The sequence below is a fragment of the Simochromis diagramma genome, unplaced genomic scaffold (genome assembly GCF_900408965.1).
Source record: "Simochromis diagramma unplaced genomic scaffold, fSimDia1.1 OVJJ01000159.1, whole genome shotgun sequence".
Classification (NCBI taxonomy): domain Eukaryota; kingdom Metazoa; phylum Chordata; class Actinopteri; order Cichliformes; family Cichlidae; genus Simochromis; species Simochromis diagramma.
Genome location: NW_024387197.1, coordinates 187,031 through 208,400, shown reverse-complemented (window position 1 = coordinate 208,400; position 21,370 = coordinate 187,031). Strand labels below are relative to the sequence as shown.

The window sequence follows — 21,370 nt, the reverse complement described above, 5'->3', positions numbered from 1 at the left end:
GGGCACCGTTTCAGGTAGGGGTCATGGGAGTTGGCATAAGGATTTTTGGCACCAAGAGTCATATTGTGTTCCTTGAACAGAGTGGTCGGCTTTAAAGGTTTTCCCATGAAATGAACAGTGAGTAGAAAACAACAACCTGGCACTAAAGGAAGGCACTGCAGCACACATTGATAGAAACAAAAAACTTTAATGAAGGTTACAAAAGAAAGGTACCAGAAGACAGCTTGTTGTTCATGGAGCTGTGCGGTCGGAGACAGGTCAGAGTTCAAATAGTCAACTGATTCAAGGTTCTGCTGGGAAACTTTAATGTCCTGTGATGCGTTCCCTACATCCTCATCTCGCTTTAACTTCAAGCACCTAAAAGATCTCTTGTGGAGAATCTGTTCATCATGTGGACTGACTGTACCAACCATTGCACCACCATGTCAGCCAATTTTAAACACATATTTACTATGGCAAAGTTGTACAAATCACAAAGCAGAATTTACATTATAGTTAAAAATATAAATTCAGAGCACAGGTTTCATGTTTAAATGCAAAATAAGGCAAATACACATATCTATCATATGACCCCAAACCAAACTACAGATAAAAAAAAACAGTGTCCAGTCAGAGGAAAGCAGTCAACTATCTTTATTATCTTGCCCATGAATAAAAGTAACTGTATTAAAGTTTCCATAGCAACATCCAACATGAAGATTTCATCTCTTTGCTTGTCTACCAGTGTTCTTTTGAAGTTGCTGTTGTTGCTGTTATGCTAAGCTAACATGGCCATCTTACAGTCTCTAAAACAGCAAAATCCCCAATATGTTCTTTTACAACTATCGGGGAGTGCTGTGTGCATGTTCATTTACCAACACTCTGTTGAAGTTTACGGTTTCCGTGACTTTTACTATTCCCTCTATAATGACGACACATCCCAGACGATGTTCCTTCTAGTGACAGTGAGTCTACCATCCATCATGACGGAGTGACTGCAGTGTTTTCCACCTATTTCAATGTGATAATGTCACCTCTGTTGTCAGGAATTATGGTTCAGCAGTAACGGGGAGTTTCACTTGGAAGAGACAAGCGTCTTTTTTAAATTTACACCACAGTCCCACTGTTGTGTTGCCGCAGAGCACACCTGAGCACACCTGTGTTAACTGCTTAGTTGGCATCGCTGTAGCCCACGGACTTGTTGTACTCTTGAATCTTCTGTTTGATGTGAGAGAGCTTGTTCTTTAGATACTCACACCTCTCTCTTTTTTCCAAATATGTTGGGTCCTAACAAGGAAAACATAAATCAGTAAAATTGAGTACATTTCTTCACAAAGATTTCAGTAAACCACACAAGTATTAAGAAACCAGGCAGTACATTTTAACCCTAATGGTGACACACCATTAGAGGTCTCAAGTTGGGTTTTTCAGACTTGTGTTCGTTTGCTTGTCAAAATATGAAAACAGGATAGATAGTACAAGAAAGCTGCCATGATTAATCTGAGCTAGAGCTCCAAATCACTGTCATTGTTATGGCCTTCTATCCTACAAAAGCCATTACCCATCACCTGCTATACCACACTACAGTAAGGTGATTTGGCATCTGCATTTTTCTGATTCCTGTAGTAGGATTTGTATGTACAGCAGCAGAGAGACTTAGAAAACCAACTCATCTATCATCTGTGACAGTGGATGTGAAGTAAATTTAAACAATTTACTTGTGCTTTTTCACTAACATAAAAGGGAAGAACACTTTTTAAACTTTTTTTTTAATGATTTATTCATTTTAAGTGGTACTGTGCACTGGGTTTGGAGTTTCAGCAGGTATGACCCTTCTATGAGGAGTTTATATGTTTGCTTGTAGGTTTTATTTTTATTTTATTTTGTTTTCTTGTCAGGGAGGTGAGGATGCTCCTGTAATAAAAAACCATGTTAGATTAATGCTGCGCAGTAAAGCCCTAGATTATTAACCTCTGGGGTTTCAGTTCCTTGACTAAAGTCCAATTAAAAATGACTTCCCTGCTCAGACTGTTGCATTCGCAACCCAAGCCCAGTGAAGTGACAGAAAATTGATGGATAAAAATAAAACAATAATGAAACAAATACTGGAAACTACAAAAATATGAGTCTAACACAAGAACGATATATAATGGTTAGTGAGACAAGTGTGACTCAGCTGAAAAACTGCATTTATTTTCCAAACAAATTCATATGTTGTAAATAGATTCTTCTGAGGTTTGATGAGAGTTTGGAGTTATGCACTCAAACAAGTGTCTGCTAGGTTTTTTGGTTTATCCAAACCTTTCTGTAAAACATCCCCCCCCCCAAATATATGAAAGCACAACAGAGTGTTAGTGGGGCAGCTCTTTGATCTAAGTATTATTAAAAATAATAACTGTTGTTAACAGAGACATGAAGGGATATATTTTATAGAAACACCCCTTCCCTATAGACCCCAGTCTGACAGACAACAATTCATGATGTATACTCACAGCTTTCTTCCTCTGATACTCCATTAAAATACCATTTATCCGCTCCTTCTCCTGAAACAAAGCAAACGTGTTACTGGATGTAATGTTACAATGTGTGTGTCTGTCTATCTGCTCGCTAGCAAAATTACCATTTGGCTGGAGGGCCGGGATGGAAGGTTCGCCATCATTTCATCCATCTCTTCGAACTTCTTGGCCATGGCCTGGACCTCAGCATGCAGTTCTTTGTACTCAGCATACTGGTCATTGAACACAGCCTTGTACTGGTCCCTCTCCTCATCTGTGTAAATGCTGGGATACTTCCTGTAGAAACAGCAAAGGAAACAATATTTCTTGGAGCACTGGCAGCTGAATGTGTCTAACACAGGTGTTTAACTGGGATACTCTCCTTTATCTTATCTTACTTATCTTATTCTTGATCTTAAACTGCTAATAAAAATCTGATTTCTGAGGATGGTTTAGAAAATAGCTAGTTTGGTAAACTGGTAACTGAATAAACTACTTTCTAAATCATCAGAATCAATCAGAATCAGAATACTTTATTGATCCCTGGGGGAAATTATTTTTTGTTACAGTGCTCCATTATAAACCAACATTAAGACAAGACAGACAATATGCTAACTAAGAATAGTACAATATATACATATATATACACATACATACGTAAGTCACTCATAAATAAATAGCTGGAAAAGAAACATGTGTAGTTGTAGCAGTAAACAGTGTGTTAAGTGGATGCGTTGTACAGGGAGAAACCATGTGTGCACCTTTAATTTTTGTCTTACTGACACCAAATCCATGAAAAGATCTAAGATCATAAAGGAACCAGTGAAAGTGTCACGGTTCTGGGTCCGTTGGACCCAGTATTTTGAGTTTATTGTGTTTTGATTTAAGTGTGCATCAGGGATTGTGTTCTTGTTCTCTTGTCGTGTTATGGTGATGATTATGATGTCTATTATTAGAGTTCCATGTTTCTGTTTATCAGGGTTTAAGATGTGGGTTTAGTTTCATATGTCATTTCCTGTCTGTCTCTCGATGTCGAGCCTGCATGTGATGTTTTATTGTGAAGGTCTGTGTCTCATGTGAGTGTGTTCAGTTTTACCTCTGTCTCATCTTACTGATTGTTCCCAGCTGTGTCCACCACCTGTGTGTAATTCCCGTGTTTCTCTGTGTGTATTTAAGTCGTGTCCTCCGTCATTGTAGTTGCTGGTCCGTCTGTGTAACCACCGTGTCTCGCTCGTGTGTTCACCCTTCTGTCTACCATCGTCTGCCTCTGCTCGCCCTGCTTCATGTTCAGGTTTCTGCGCTATGGTTTAGTTGTTTCCCAGTATAGTTTAGTTCGAGCTCCATTTGCTGTTTGTCCTTATTTTGTGCTCAATAAACCACCCTCACTTCTCCACTACTGCCTGCGTTTGGATCCTCCTTCGTTTCCTCCACACGGCTCCTCTCACTCGCCGTGACAGAAAGCAGCTTAAATATGCACTCAAAAAATAATTGTTTTTGAAGGCTCAGTAATGTTCTACTAGAGCTGGTCAGAGGAGATTTTAGCAAACTATTATCAAGCACGAATAATAATGTACTATTTGTAGTGTGGATTTAACCCACATTTAGAGTTGTGCTGTGTATTTAGGCCAGCAGGACACTGTGTGATGACACTTTCTGGATAACAATGGAGTTCAATGATAAAGGAATTAAATGTGTGGCAATACTTATTTTTGATTCTCCACAGGGCATTCTTTGACAGTGTAGCACATTAAATGCCAAAGACCAGCACTTTATAGTCCTACCCACACTGGGCCAGAAGGTCTATCTGATGTGTGTCGGTGTTGTTCCTGGATCATCATAATAATATTTGTCCAGGATCAACATCGCATCTGACCAAACATAGTTATGATGTCATAGCTTTGCGGATGTCCACTCAAGAAAAAAAAAATCCAAAATGAGGGCTGTTAGGGCCAAGGTTAGGGTGTGATTGTGGTGAGGGTTTGGTGTGTGATGTTATGGTGTTTCCACATCGCAAAGCTATGACATCACTACAGTATGACTAGTCACTTGCAATACTGAAACCTGGACCAACATTAAATTTGTTGATCCAGTAACTGGACCGACAGGAGGACATCAGATGGTGTAAACAGAAACACGCGCAACAAGCTACACATGAACTGTATGCCACTTTGTGTGAGATGGGCCTAACATGAAAGTGTGACAAACAGTAGCACTGGTGAAATGGTTATTCAGCCTTTGTAGCAGTGAGTTTTCTAGAAGAGCCATAATTCACATAATTTGTACTGGAGTGTTCACAAACTAAAAGAGGTCACACCATTCTGGGTGGTTTGGAGTTATGTATTTTTCATTTACAGACGTAAGTGTGATACTGCTTTCCCAGAATACCCATGTACAAAAACACAGTGGTCATCATTGCACTGCTGGAGGTTTTATTTCTGTTAAAACACTTTAATTTAATTCTATTTTATTTATATAGCATCATATCCAATCAGCAGTCCCCTTGAGGCACTTTATAATGTAAGGTAAAGACACTGCAATAGGGAAACACTGCAACACGAGAACAAAATTGGGGACTGTGTTTAATCAGTCTGTTTGTATGTCAAATATACACGTGACATCTGATACTACACTAGGGCCTCCCTGTTAAATGCACAATACACAGCTGGAAGACGAAACCTAGATGGTAATACTCACGCCACATAGTCGGCTATAACAACAGGTTTGGGGATGTGTCCGGCTGGTATGTGACCACGGAGGATCTCTGGCTCTGGTGCCATGAGAGGAGCAGCTTTTAAGTGGTTGGGAGCCTCCATGATGTCTGGCTGAATGGTGGGGAGAGGGGTCTGCTCCGACACCATGGAGGATGGACCAAGCTGCGGCAGGTAAACATAGACACATGTTCAGATCATACATACTGTGTGCACCTTGGTGTCTGCAGGAACATTTCAAACACTTTCTCATACTTACTATAGAGAGTGGGACAGATGAGCCAATGGTTCTTATCTATTGTGTAATGAAAAAGAGAAACAGGAGTTTACTGACATTGGGTAAATACACCCTCTCTGCAAAACCTAAGCTGTGATGCTATGTTCTCTTTAGATAGAAGAGGTTTTCTACTCCCAACCCTTCCAAACAAACCACACTTGTTCAGTCTTTTTCTAATTCTACTGTCATGAACTCTCACATTCACTGAGGCCTGTACAATCTCACATGAAGCTCTTGGGTTGTTTTATTGTGTCTCTGAGCAGTGCACAATCTGATCTTGGGTTGAATTTGCTTTGACATCCACTTGTGAATAATCTTTCTCCTTGTAGAATGCTGGGCTTCAGGTTGTTTCTTAGCTTAATGTCCATGCTGAAATCATCAAGGTGTGCAACACACGAATAAACAAATGGACTGGCTCTTATATAGCACTTTTCTACTCCATCTGATCATTCAATAGAACTTGCCTTATTGACCCAATCATACAAGCACTTTTTTCTATGCTTTTCTATACACAATTGAATATTAGATTAGAATAAAAACTGGAGATAAAGAGAATAACAGCTGGCTAGTTCTTTGGGGGGCATAACTATTCAAAAACATAACAGGATAAGCATCACTGCTCAGTATTACTTTTCAGTTTTATTGTAGGGTTATTACCTAACAGTGTAATGCACTTTGAAATTGCTGTGGCTGTTGTTGTCATTTGGTGCAATAGAAATAGCACTGAATTACACTGAAAATAAAATTGTTGCATGTAAAAAAAAGCTCATCCAGTGAAGCAGGTGATTACTTAACATTACTTACAAAGCGGTCTTACAACAGCGTCCAGGAATGCTGACTCTATTTTCTAGAGGATTGATTGGCATTAGGTTTTGTATGTGCTGATCTCTTATCTTGGATATAACAGCACAGGGTGGGTGCAAAAACATGATAGTTTACTTACTGGGGTACACTGTCATGTAATAGAATTAATGTTTTATTACATGACAAATTTAACCCTAAACCCCCAAAATGTTCTCTGGAGTATCTCCAGGCCTCTGCATTAAAGGTCAGGTTAGGTATTTAGCTGTGAATATTATTTTTGTGCTTTTTGTGTGTGTGTCAGACCTCCTGTGCCAGCCCCTCTTTCCTCATCCTGGCTGCTTCATGTCTCCACAGCTTCACACACACCGCTGCACTAATAAAGTAGAGCACCATGGTGATGAAGATGAAGACAATGGCTGCTGTCTGGCCGGACTCGGTGCGACAGAATGCACCGTTCACTCCATTATTGAAGACTGGCGAGTAGCACAGCCCCCCTCGAGTTGTGTCATTCACATACACCAACCCTGCGGCTAAATAGAGCACACCCAGCACCAGATTTATGGAACACTCTGTTAGAGGCCACCATGAGGAATCCAGAAGGATGGCTCTGTAGTACAGGGTCATGCCAAGAACAACCAGAATAACTGTCACTATCCATGCAAGGCCAGCCACAACCAGAACAAAAGGCGTCTTGGGTCCTGTGTATAAATAACCCCCAGACCCATATGCAGCAGCGCCTCCACCAAGCCCTCCATACAGCTGCGGCCCAGAGTACCCATACATATTGAACCACTCGTTGTCCTTATGAACGTAAGCGCAGACACAGGCAAACACTGCAGCTCCAAGCAGCAGCTGCACACCGCCCAGGATCCTTAGCAAGCCAGCCCATGACTTCATGTAGGAGTAGCGCGCATGATATTCTTCCACCCGCTCCTGGTACGTCTGAACTGAGACATTGGTGGGCACTGCAGATGCAGAGTCAAATGCTTCGGCACCGAGCAGCAGTCCATCTCGCTCCTTTTGAGATGTGTAGCTGCCTCCAGAGCCACCATAGCGGTCTCGATAGGAGCCTGGAAGGGAGGGAGATGGAGGGGCAGAGTGAGGCGGTGAGCAGGGGACTCCTGATGTGGTGTGGCACTTAGCACTCTTTTTGGATGAAGGAGCAGGGGAATCAGGGCCAGACCCACCCTTGCTACCACGGTTACTGCTGTTGCCACGGAAAAAGTTCTTGACAGAGTCAGGGATGAAGCGGCGAACTGGCTTAATGTCCATAGCGTCACGGTCTTCGTCCATTGGGTCGTCATTGCTGGAGGGATAGAAAGCTTCAGGTCCAACAGGTGGCTGTTCAGGTAGAGGGGGAGGGGGCAGGGAGTCTAAGCTGACAGCTGGCACTGTCCCATGCAGGAGTTGTGGAGGTGGAGGTATTGCAAGGTCCTCATACAAGGAATCCGCTGGGACCTGGTCATAGAGTGGCATCTCCCTCACTCGGTCAAATCTGGAGACTCCTGAAAACATCACAGCTTTGACTTTCTGCAAAGAGAAACAGAGAGGATTACAATGGCATAGTACCAAGATCTGAACTTACAGCACCTCTAAAATAAAAACACAGGCCTTAGTTTCATTCCTCATCTTCTCGCAGCTGCTTCCTTTAGGGGGTACCAAAGGAGATCATCTGCCTCCATCTCACCCTGTCCCAGCATCCTCATCTGTCACTACATCCATGAACCTCCTCTGAGGTCTTCCTCTTTTTCTCCTGCCTGGCAGCTCCATCTTCATTATTTCATTATCCTTTGGATAAACCTGACACTCTCCCTCCACTGCATATGTCCAAACCATCTCATCCCAGACTGAGCTGTCCCTCCAATGTACCTATTGCTAATCCTGGATTGCTCATCTGAGCATTTTCAGTTTGGCCTTCTGTCTTATTGTCAGTGCCACCGTCTCCAAAGCATACATCATGGCACTACCATCACTACCTACTTATAAACCTTCCTTTTCATTACTGTACACTGCACCCTCACTGCACTCTCTTCTTCACTTCTCTTGGGCACTGCCATTGGAGGTATTTAAACTCATCCACCTTGAATACCTCTGCTCCTTGCAGGTTCACTGATACAGTTTCACTGCTTTCCATAAATCATGACAGCACTGTACTTTTGAATTTTTGCCAAGGTCCAAGAAAAAAATATCAGCTACAGCGAGAACTTTAATAAATGATCAGATGACACAAATTGGATGAAACAAATTCATAATGTAATGTAATTCCATTAATTGAGTCATAAATGCAAAACGTATGCTGTAAAGCCAACTGTTCGTCTGCTGGTGGGTGACCAGTCTTTACTAGTCTTGACTAGTCTTTACTCAATTTGAAGAATAGTAAACTGTTTGGATTTAAATGTCTACGAATTCCAAAATTATCCCTCTAAGATAATAAAAGTACTGTGATTATCCAGTCTGCACTGCTGTGTCAGTGCTCCACACAGGAGCTCCAATAAATACTTGGTATACCAAATACCCACCAACTCTGCTGTGGAGGAATTTTGGCTTGTTTTTCCTATTCAGAACTGCTTTATGCTGGAAACACTGACCATTCACACCTCAGCAGGTTTGGGTCCAGACTGTGCTTAGGCTATTTTAAACTTAGTTTTGAAATTTTGTGCTTGGTTTAGATGAAAGAGGAACCATGTCTTCTTAAAAGATCTCTGGACTAACCAGCACATACAATAATCTCTCAACACCTTGAGGCAATTTTGAAGCATGGGAAAGTATCATCCACATAAATATTTCCTAGCTTTCTTGTTTTCTTATATGTGATGTACAAGAAAATGTCCTTCATCAGACCAAGTCTATTTCTCCGTCACTGGAGTCTTTAATTCAGGTCCCCACTGTAGGCTTGTCTGCCACTAAGTGTGGTGCAGCTGACTGCAATCCACTGTGTCTCACATCTCATCAGTCAGGTCAAGGTTTCAGCGCTTGTCCTTCATTTGGCTGCAGAGCAGCACTCTTGCCATAATTAAAATGGTGAATGCCTCACACCAGCAGACTTTTCAGTCAAGGCTGTCTACATGAGGCATCTTCCATTTATTAAGTTAATATAACTGTTATTTGTAAAAACTGGGAAAGCTTAAGGGAACTGTAGCAAAACAGCTAATTCCATGAGTAAAATGACGAGAAATGAGCACAAGATCAGAGTTTTTGTTTTGTTTTGTTGTTTTTGTTTAAACAGAGAACATTCACAATAATTTCATTTTTACGTTATTTGTGAATATTTCTAGAATATTCTCAGTATGACATTGCACAATAGGACGTTTTTTTCTCTTGCTTCATGGCAGCACTCCTCAATAAGTAAACTAAAGGAGAGATTTGTAGTTTTACAGAGCTTAGCTCAGACTCCCCATGACTCAAGGCTCACAAAATATACACTATTTAGGACTCCTAGCTTAATCTCTTATGTTGGTCACAGGTTCTTCAAAGGGCGCCTGTACATCAGCACAAGCAGCACAAGGTACCGCCTTTACCGTCAGGTCCCAAAAGCGCACCGACACATGATGAGGGTGGCAGAGCTGAGAGTACACGGCTTGACCACAACACACAGAGCACTTCAGACTGGAAGTCCATCTGTTCCCCTCCTATTCAAACTTCACTCATTCGCTGACTTACCTTCTCACTGGTGTCGGTGCTGGTCTGTGACACAGGCAACAACCTCCTGTCTTTGTTTTCTCACACTTTCACACCGATTATAGGTCAGGCATCGCTATGAACAGTGGTTAAAGCGCAGTCAGGAGCCGGAAAAGCAAAGTGCTCGCACCTCCCCACCGCGGTAAAACTTACCTGACCTGTCCGGCCAGCCTCACGATGCGTTCACGGCCTCTTTTCACATCTGAATCCTCACTCTCTAATTCCTACGCCACATTGTTGTGTTCCCTTGAGTAAAGGCGACTTTCAACAACCGTTTTTATAAGTAATATTTTTTAATACATTTATTTTTATTCTTTTGCAAAAAAAAGTATCACTTATTATAACTGTAAAAAAATGTTGATTGGAAACGTAAGTGATATCGGTAGCTTAGCCCCTTATTTCTTGATAGATGTGAGCGCAGTTTACTCTATAGAAATGTACTTTTTAAATCACTCTTTGTATTTTGCATTGTTAACATAAGAACTGAATGAATATATCTATATATATAGATAGACGGATAGAATTCTTTTCAGCAACAATAGGACTCAGTACTTGGCTCCATAACTGTCTCTGATACACCTTGCTACACATAAAAAAGAGCGTTTCACGCACCATGTGACTTTTCCTCAGCACAGGGTGATCCTTATGAGTCCTAATATCTGATCCTAATGAGTCAGAGACATTATGAGATGGTGATTAAAAATCTATAAAAAAAATTAAAAATACAAACAAAATACCGCACTGTTGCAGAACATGTAATTAATGCTGCAGAAAACCACCAGTCTGATAGTTAAATGCACAGCGCAGTAAAATAAACATTTTAATTCCAGTGACTCGTTTTTTGAATGGCCGATGTGATGATTAACAGGCAGAGTCAATCAATCTGCAGGAAAAAACATTTATCAAATACTGAAATCGAAAGGGACGCTGAAAAATGGCACCTACAGTAGGAATTTTAGGATTTAGGATTTTAGGGTAGTTTAAATTTCACTATTGACAATTTATGAGATTACATTTGATGGTTTTATACGTCTTTTACTTTGCACGTCTTCTCCCAGACACTTTGTGAGTCGATCCAATGTAAAAGTAAACCAAAGAAGAGAGAACCTATGTTCGGATTCTATTATTTTCTTCTAGATTTAATTATTTTCTTTTCTTTGCTATTTTGTTTATCCTTCTGTCTCACCCTCACCTGTTTCTTTCTCTCTTTGTTTGTGCATGTGTTAGAAATGAAGGATATTCCACCAGTGACCATTGCCAAGTTCTTTATAATGATCGGGTACATTACATTCAGTGTGTTTTTGGATCAAATGAAGTATTCCCCCGTGCTCAGAGGGCAACTGGATTGTATCGATACAAAGTGACAATAACTATATTATTTAAAAGTTTCAGAAAGGCCAGAAGACAGATCAGAGGCTGACAGCTGACTATCAATGATGACAGCATAATGATTCAGTGCACTGGCATGAACATAAGTGCACTTTCGTGGTCAAGACAATACATAATTAATACATAATTTTTTCTCTGTCTTGTATGTATAGAAATACGCTTCTAAATTAGATAACATAAACACATCTAGACTAGACAGGTTACTGTGTATGTTAAATTGTACAGGTGGTGGGTGCCATGTGTCCCATCTCCTCCCGCTCTCTTCTTCCTTCCCCTCACTGCCAACTGGTAGTAGCTGATAGCTATCTGGAGGAAGAGCCTTTGCGGTCAGCGACGACCTGAAACATCACCAAATGCTATCGTCTTTTGAGAAGATTTTTTTATTTTATTTTACTGTTCACAGTATTTGTTAAGTAGATTTGACCTGAATCCATCTGAGTGGCAAAACCACATCTTATCTTGTCTATTTCGGCTCATCTGAGTTCCCAGGACAACTAATGTTTATGCCAATGTACCAGGGTTATCCAATCATCATCATCATCATCATCAGAGGCACAGGCAGTTTAAATCTGGAATAACGTGTGAGGGGCGGAGCTGCTTCTGCATGAATCCTACTACTGTTTGTCGTTAACTGTTATAACGACGCATATGCCTATTCTGACCAATCACGTGTTGACATTGTCTTCCGTATTTTAGGACTTGTCAAGTGGTGATTGGTGGAAAGCAGCATTGCGGTTCGGAAGTGAGTGCCGGTCATGACAGCAGAGACACAAAGATGGAGGTGGTTGCTACTATCCGCGGGCTCATCAGGTCGTTACTCTTCTTGCTGCTGTGGTCCAGCTGTGAAGGACGAGACTCGGAGCTCAGCTATGTGACCTGCGGCTCTCTAGTCAAACTGTTTAACACCAGACACAACGTCCGACTGCACTCCCACGACGTTAAGTACGGCTCAGGTAAGTGTTCAGAGAGCTGCCGGTGTACGGCCACAGCAGCTCTGAGGCGTCAGCATTGCGCTTACTGTGCTAGAAGAGCTTTGTAGAAGCAAAAAATACCCGGAAATTCAACCCCAGCACAACTTCCGACTACCTTTCCCCACGCTGAAGTTAAGAAGAGGTTCGCTCCATGATTGCATGTCTTAGTTAGTCTTTGGGAGCGTGCTGCTTTTGTGCTATAAGCACAAGAATGAGAAACTGATATTCCCATCAGTGCATTATAGAGTTACCTGCTTTATAAGAGCATCCATTAAGTCAGTGAGTTTGGGGTCGTCCCCATCAAGCACCAGGGTTAGGCTGACTTTCACATCTGCCATTTGGTAGAGAGGCTATAAGTAAGGTTTGCATACTGTAACAGTGACTTACTGAAACTATGAAACTCACTTCTTTTTCATATCAAACACTTTGAATTCAGATGTAGATATTATGTCTGCTTCATTTGTTATGGAATGACAGTTGAACAGGCCTCACCCAGCTATCAAGCTACTTGTCAGTCAGTTTTCTGTTAATTTTTTGAACCATTGAAATCGGACATGTGTATAAAGATGACTGTGGATTTTGTAAAGCTGCTTAAATGAAATGTGGTGGTCTACAGGTATATTTGTCCCACAAAATATGGACCAAACTGCCCCACCTGTAATAGTGGGAAAGGCAGGGCACACCTGGACAGGTCACTAGTCTGCACAAAGGGCAGTGGAGAACATTCAAACTCCACACTGAATCTAACTGTAGTCAGAACATTATAAGTTTGACAGGCTGCATCACAGAATAGAATATTTATTGAGCTTAACATAAAGGGTAATTGGCTCCACATATTAAGCACACAGTTACAAATCTGGGCTTTATATTGGATGGTGATTGTAAAATGGGCAGACAAATGGCGTAGCATCTTTCATTTTAGAAAAACGGGTAAAGGTAAAAACCTATTCTCTGCAGGCAGCAGAGACAGTAAAACATGCCCACCCCTTCCTTATTGCGACTTTTAGTTAGAAGTTGGAGATCATGCAGCATCATACAACAAAGTTGACATCCTGTCCACTGTTGCAAGCTGGCATTCCTGCAGGTCATGTACAGCTTGATTTTCGTAACCTGGCACATTGTGCCGATACTGCTGCAGCTGGGTTGAAGACCGTATCATTTTGTCGGTTTTTACCCCTATTTTAATGACATATCAGTGCAGAAGCTCAAAGATGTACAGATAATACAGAAAGACATGTTGCAACAGTTTGAAAGGGTGAGACTTTGTGGAAAATACTTTGAAAACACGCACTGCAATGTCTTTGCTTCTAGTTTTCTTCTACTATATGAGTGCTGATGTGGCGGTATTGTCAGGTGGGAACATCTTGAGTCTCTAACCCATTCAAAACCCCAACTCACACCTTATGTCAAGTGACCTCAGTAGGTCACATGATAGGGTGGGCCAAGGTGTCACAGTGGTTTCAAGTGAAATCTCTGGGAAACGCAGCTAACATCTCAAGCTTCAGTGATTTAGTAATGTAACATATTAGTTTTGTTTTTCTAAGCTCTAATGATGATGTTGATATTTATATAACAAAGGAATGGCCCACACCTGCCCATGAAATTCAGTAACAAAACAAAACTGGTTTCTTGCAAGTGAGTTTGGGCAGAGCTGTAATGGCAGCTGCACTAGCTGCAGTCTTCCACGTGTATTTTTTTCCTGTGCTAGTGGTTGCTCTTTTCCTATCAGCATGTAAGGATGGACAAGAACAATTGTAGGTGTATGCTAGACTCATCTGTTCCGGAAAAACTGCAGCCTTGGTACATAAGCTCCCTACCATGCCAGTGGTACTTGACAGATAATTAAATAAATATACATTATTATAAATATTATATCAAAGGGTATCATAAGTATCAATTCTGGTGACATCCCTGATATATAACAATATAAAATATATACTTAAAGTCTGAACAGGGGCGTCCACTTTTACACAAGATCTTCAACATGTGGATGTGACAGGATCTGATGTTGAATAATCTTGTGTACAGAGCGAGACTGATGGGGTAGTGAGCTATGTTGACCTTAAAGCCTTTCTTTCTATGTCAAAAAATTGGCCCTCTTTTTGCCCAGCTAAATCACCATAGCAACTTATTCACCATGGTAACCTGGTTGGGAGCAGGTTATGTGTTTCGGTTCAAAATTGTCTGCAAGAGATTCTTGAATGTTTAAGTGCATTAGACTGCTGTTCAACTTCACTGTCAGTTGTAAAGTACCAGCTGAGACTGCACTGTGTTGTCACTGGAATGTGCATGTGTTCAGCTGGTGCTGCAGAATGGCCAAATGTTTTCATACATAATTCTAAATACAGAATTAAGCTGCTTGTTCTCATTTATACTGCTAGAATTACAACTACTAGGACACAGGACATACACCAAGAATGAATGAATCAATGAATCTAATTAATTTCACTGTGATCTTCAGACAAAAGTGAAGTGTTTTCTACGTCTCCTATATTAGGCTGTGTGACAGTAACATTTTTACGCTATCAGTATTAATGTTAATAGTGATTTTTCTACTGCATTAAACTCTTGTCCTACTTGCAAAAGTATTACATTTTACTGTTATATTGTTTTGATGTTCTTGTTTGGCTTTTTGTCGTTGTCATCGTCATCTCTATCATCATTAGATAGTGTCTGATTGGAGTAGCCCACACTCAAAGGGATGATGCAGTCCTTTTCTCGTGAGTGCGCTCAGAACCTGGGGTCCGTTCTTCGTACCTCGCTAAGTAAGTTAGCTGGATTTGATTGTTGACGATTTCGCGTGATCTTGGATCATTCGGTTCTCCGAAGCTCATCCGGGACTTGCTGTCATAGCAACAGATCCATAAGCGTAAACCTGCTTGGGAGCAGGCTTACTTTATGTAAACAGGATTAGATCGCGGCCACTCAGGTATGTCCGCTTCATTTATACGAAAGCAACAGCGATATTTTTCCACTGTTTTTCCATAAATAAATATTATCAATGTAACTAAAGGTAATGCAGTATTTGATTCTTGTATTGATTTCATACAGATACATACAGGTCATTTCCTAAAAAAAGGGAAATATACTATTAATCTATTTCATGTATTTGATTATTTCAGATGTAATTCATATTTTAGAGTTGTAATAGTAAATTACTTCGTGTAATCAAGATGAGAGACCACGGCTATAAAAGCGAAGGTGGATTTGGGAAGTCTGTCGCAGCCATGTCCTGTCCGTATACGCGAGCCACCCATTGCGGAAGGTGCAAGATTGATAAGGAGAGTTTTCAGAATTCAGGATAGACAGGATCCTTTAGCTCAGCACGACAGTGTGCTCATAGAGAGATATCGATTTTCCCGTGAGGGTATTATTTACTTAACCAACTTGTTGACGAGGGGGTGCAGGACCACCACCTGTCTTTTTGTGCTCTGCCCTTCTCTTGGTTGCTGTTATGAACAAACAAACAGATTATTTCAGGGTCTCTTTTCAAGAGACTAAAAGCAATATAAGTGATTAAATATTACCATTCTGTAGAATATTCTTATGTTTCACTTTTACTTGTTCCCATGTTCTAGTGGGTCCTGTTGTGGCTCTAATGTGAAAGAGGATATGATATAATGTAATATAATAAATTTACCCTACCGCCTACTGGTGTTGGCCAGAGGGGCTGATGGCGCGATATGGCAGCCTCGCTTCTGTCAGTCTGCCCCAGGGCAGCTGTGGCTACAACCGTAGCTGCCTCCACCAGTGTGTGAATGTGAGAGTGAATGAATAGTGGCATTGTAAAGCGCTATATAAATCAAATCCATTATTATTATTATTATTATTATTATTATTATTAGATTACTTACGAGTTTAATTTGTCAGCAACTTTCTGCCAGCACTCTCTCCTTGCTTTTGCAGCCTTTGCAGTGTTCCCTTGCGTTTTAATTAAACTCTGAAACTCCTGAAATCCCTCAATCAAGAGTTCTTGCTCTGCTGCCGAAAAATACTGAGCGTGCTCCTTCGACATTTTCGCCGACCAATCAAAGGGTTGCCGATCAATGTTTCTACTATCGATGCGTAGCCCCTGTTAAGCCACCCAGTGATCTCACATTACTTCATCCAGCTATACTAATCGTCAACAACAGGTGTGTTCGGAGAACCGGAATAGCGAGCTCAAAGTTGGCGCGATGATTTGATCTTGGATGTGTCATTTGATCTTGGATGTAGTAAGCGAAGTACGAAGAACGGACCCCTGAAGTAGAGAGCCTGACTTATCACAGACACCCAATAACAATCATGGCAATATACATTTCCTCCAAATAGCATTTCAGTTTTGTTATGGTAGTCAATGTTCAAAGAAAACTCAACTGTGTTGAACTTCCTTCATCGTTCACTCCTTCTGTCAGGAAGGCTTTATATCCTACGTCCCAATGAACAGAATAAAGTTTTTAGGATTTCCTTACCTGGAAGATACCATAGAATAGTTTGTAACAACGCTGCTGGTTTCCTCTCAAGTATAAACCTACAGACTGCACACAGTCTCGAGCAATTTCTAACGGAAGAGTTTTATTCTATATCAAAAACCTATTGATTATCCCTCAGCAGCACCTGTTGATCTACTTGTTGTTTTCAGAGAGAAGTGCATATTCAATTCAATTTTATTTATATAGCGTCAAATCACAACAACAGTCGCCTCAAGGCGTACAGTAGATCCTACAATAATAGATACAGAGGAAAAAAACCAACAATCATATGACCCCCCCCCCCCCCCCCCATGAGCAAACACTTTGGTGACAGTGGGAAGGAAAAACTCCCTTTTAACAGAAAGAAACCTCCGGCAGAACCAGGCTCAGGGAGGGCCGGCCATCTGCTGCAACCGGTTGGGGTGAGAGAAGGAAAACAGGATAAACACATGCTGTTGAATAGACAGAGATGAATAATCGGTACGATTCAATGCAGAGGTCTAGTAACACATAGTGAGTGAGAAAGGTGACTGGAAAGGAAAAACTCAATGCATCATGGGAATCCCCCAGCAGCCTACGTCTATTGCAGCATAATTAAGGGAGGATTCAGGGTCACCTGGTCCAGCCCCAACTATATGCTTTAGCAAAAAGGAAGGTTTTAAGCCTAATCTTAAAAGTAGAGATAGTGTCTGTCTCCCGAATCCAAACTGGAAGCTGGTTCCACAGAAGAGGGGCCTGGAAAACTGAAGGTGGGCCATTTATATGGATACACTGTAATAACATGGGAATGGTTGGTGATATTAGAGTCCTGTTTGTGGCACATTAGTATATGTGAGGGGGCAAACTCTTCAAGATGGTTGGTGACCATGGTGGGCATTTAGAAATCGGCCATCTTGGATACAACTTTTGTTTTTTTCAATAGGAAGAGGGCCATGTGACACATCAAACTTATTGGTAATGTCACAAGAAAAACAATGGTGTGCTTGGTTTCAACGTAACTTTATTCTTTCATGAGTTATTTACAAGTTTCTGACCACTTATAAAATGTGTTCAATGTGCTGCCCATTGTGTTGGATTGTCAGTGCAACCCTCTTCTCCCATTCTTCATACACTGACAGCAACACTGCAGGAGAAATGCCAGCACAGGCATTCCAGTATTCGTAGTTTCAGGTGCTGCACATCTCATATCTTCACACCATAGACAATTGCCTTCAGATGACCCCAAAGATAAAAGTCTAAGGGGGTCAGATCGGGAGACCTTGGGGGCCATTCAACTGGCCCACGGCGACCAATCCACTTTCCAGGAAACTGTTCATCTAGGAATGCTCGGACCTGGCACCCATAATGTGGTGGTGGTGCACCATCTTGCTGGAAAAACTCAGGGAACGTGCCAGCTTCAGTGCATAAAGAGGGAAATACATCATCATGTAGCGATTTCAAATATCCAGTGGCCTTGAGGTTTCCATTGATGAAGAATGGACCCACTATTGTTTTACCCCATATACCACACCAAACCATCACTTTTGTTGGTCCAACAGTCTTGGAGGGATCCATCCAATGTGGGTTAGTGTCAGACCAATAGCGGTGGTTTTGTTTGCTAACTTCACCATTCACATAAAAGTTTGCCTCCATCACTGAACAAAATCTTCTGCGTGAACTGAGGGTCCTGTTCCAGTTTTTGTTTTGCCCATTCTGCAAATTCTGTGCGCCGATTTGGGTCATCCTCGTTGAGATGCTGCAGTAGCTGAAGTTTGTAAGGGTGCCATTTGTGAGTAGCTAATATCTGCCGAAGGGATGTTCGACTAATGCCACTCTCCAGTGACGTGCTATGCTGTGGGCTCTTGCCGAATGAAGCTAGGACAGCCACTGCTGTTTCTTCATTAGTGACAGTTTTCTTGCGTCCACATATTGGGCAAATCCAACACTGAACCAGTTTCGCGAAACTTAGCAAGCAGTTTGCTAACTATAGCATGGGAGATGGGTGGTCTCGTAGGGTGTCTTGCATCAGAGATGGGCAGTAACGCGTTACTTGTAACGCGTTACTTGTAACGCGTTACTTGTAACGCGTTACTGAAATCCGATTACTTTTTTTCAAGTAACGAGTAAAGTAAGGGATTACTATTGCAAAAATGGTAATTAGATTACCGTTACTTTCCCGTAGGAACTGCGTTACTAAAACCGTGATTTTTTTTTTTTTTTTTTTTTTTTGGCGCGAGAATGTCTCATGACAATGACGTAAGCAAGTGCGACGTTCGTGGCAACAGCTGTGTGCAGATCAACAATGGATAATATATCGAGTCCGGGAGAGAGTATGAGCATGCAGCGTTTAAAGCGTGGAAGTACTGACCTTATTTTGAGTTTGAGTCCATAAAAAGTGACAAAAACATTAGCGTCTGCTGTGCGTGGGAAGAAAACTTCTTTTTACAGCGAATAAAACCCCTAAACTTCCAAGCAAGCACTGAGTGTGCTACCACGTAATGGGAAATTCACAGAGAAACTCGCGGATTCTTCCACTGTCCGCTGCGGCACACCTGCACCAGGGTAAACCTCCGCCTACGCCACTCCTGCTTTACAGGTGAAAATAGAGCAACAGGACCGCTAGTCTTTGACTTTATTTATTTTCTGCTGTGTTTTACTTGCATCTATTTGAAAGAGTGAGTGTAAACACACACAAAAAAATATTTTATGTGCTGGAATGTGCAGAAAATAAGTTTAAATGTTAAACAAATTTCTTCCAGTCAGAGAATGTTGCATATAATTAAATTTTTGCTTGATGCATAAAGTTAAAAGATTAAAACTAATAAAACAAGTTTTAAAAAGAGACTTTTCCATTTGATTACATTTTGTATGATGGATTATGTAGAAAAAGTAGAATTGGGCTGAAAGATCTATCGCTTTATCACCTATTCAGGTTGTAAATCATGTTTTTTTTTTTTTTTTTTTTTTTAAAGTAACTAAGTAATTAATTACTTTTGAAAATAAGTAATCAGTAAAGTAACGGATTACTTTTTTTGGGAAGTAATCAGTAATTAGTTACTGATTACTTTTTTCAAGTAACCTGACCAACACTGTCTTGCATTTAAATCTGCTGCAATGACCCGGTTACTGCGTTCACCAGATATCAACACAATTTTGATCCGCTCCTCACGTGTTAACCTCTTTGACATGTCAATGGCTGTGAACAAAGAGAAACTTGTAAATAACTCATGGAATAATAAAGTTACGTTGAAACGTTACTTACGTTGTTATTTTGGTTAGTAATGTTCTTGCTGTGCCATAACATCTCATTGGTGATTTCGATGGAATGCAGGCTGTTATTGAAGTAAATGGGCAGAATTGGAGATCATCTGCAGAAGGTTTTGGTGCCGTCACATTATATTAGCAAACCTTGAGAATGAAATTGTATATAATGGGCATATAGCCTGTTCTATGAGCACAATGCTCAACAACAAGTCTTTATCTACTTGGCTGCTGAATCTTAACAGGCTTGCATGCACTGACCACTCTGTGCTTCATTGGTGGAACAGTAATTAATAATTCAAGATCAAAAGTACTATAAATGCATGATGCCTCGATGACACTTAATTGTATAATTTTGTGTGTGTGTGTAGGCAGTGGACAGCAGTCTGTAACTGGAGTGGAGAACGCAGATGATGCCAACAGCTACTGGCAGATTCGTGGGAAGCCCAACAATCCATGTCTGCGTGGTGTTCCCATCAAATGTGGCCAGGCCATTCGCATCACACACATGAAGACTGGACGAAACCTCCACACACACCACTTCAGCTCTCCTCTGTCTAATAACCAGGTCAGACACACACAACTGTTTCTCTTGCTCTTTTAAACACATGTGGATGTTCACCAGGGTACAAATGCTTCCCTTCTCCTCTGCACCATCCACAGGAGGTGAGTGCTTTCGGAGAGAATGGCGAGGGTGACGACCTGGACGTGTGGACGGTTCAGTGTGAAGGCATTCACTGGGAGCGCGACGAGGCTGTGCGCTTCAAACACGTGGGCACCGACGTCTTCCTGAGTGTGACGGGCGAACAGTATGGCCACCCCATACGTGGACAGCGGGAGGTGCACGGCATGAGCTCTCCCAATCAGCACAACTGGTGGCGTACTATGGAGGGCGTCTTCATCCAGCCCAGCCAGGAACCGCTGCGCCACGATGAACTCTGACATCATCATCATCATCATTAGGAGACATGAGCATGGACATACTTCTGCCTGGACCTGATGTATGACTTGACTGAGAAATCTTTTCTATGTGAAGCACTCGGGGTGTTTTGTGACATGAAGGGGGTTGGCAGGCATTATTTGTGTGTACGTAGTGTAGCCTCAATATGTTCTTTCAGCTTCTTCCTTGGAGAATGTGAAGAGGGATAACATTGAGCCAGGGGAGATGCATGAGGATGGCTATAGCCCTGAAGAAAACTATCATTTGATTAATTTTGTCCAGAAATACATAATGACATGTACTGTATGTAATAAAGCCTTTCTTTATTTCATATTTGGTGTATATAGGTGTAATTAGAGCACACTTCACTGTCTGTCTTTTCGCCACTGTTCCTGTGTTTGCAAGGTTATGGTATCTGGATTCTTTGCTGAGCTTATC

The 21,370-nt window shown here is 41.3% G+C and overlaps 2 protein-coding genes across 2 annotated transcripts; one reads left to right on the top strand and one right to left on the bottom strand.

Moving 5' to 3' along the window:
- Nucleotides 1-167: 167 nt before the first annotated feature.
- On the bottom strand, nt 168-10,114 carry marveld2b (MARVEL domain containing 2b). Its single transcript, XM_040050024.1, has 7 exons — nt 9,924-10,114; nt 6,567-7,793; nt 5,442-5,477; nt 5,169-5,347; nt 2,600-2,771; nt 2,472-2,522; nt 168-1,266 (listed from the first exon to the last, which is right to left on the bottom strand). Exons 2-7 carry the CDS (start codon nt 7,776-7,778, stop codon nt 1,150-1,152), a joined length of 1,767 nt encoding a protein of 588 aa, XP_039905958.1. The 5' UTR covers nt 7,779-7,793; nt 9,924-10,114; the 3' UTR covers nt 168-1,149.
- Nucleotides 10,115-11,999: 1,885 nt separating this feature from the next.
- On the top strand, nt 12,000-21,263 carry sdf2l1 (stromal cell-derived factor 2-like 1). Its single transcript, XM_040050032.1, has 3 exons — nt 12,000-12,283; nt 20,364-20,560; nt 20,656-21,263. The coding sequence occupies exons 1-3, from the start codon at nt 12,106-12,108 to the stop codon at nt 20,932-20,934; spliced, it is 654 nt and encodes a 217-aa protein (XP_039905966.1). The 5' UTR covers nt 12,000-12,105; the 3' UTR covers nt 20,935-21,263.
- The last annotated feature ends 107 nt before the right edge of the window (nt 21,264-21,370 follow it).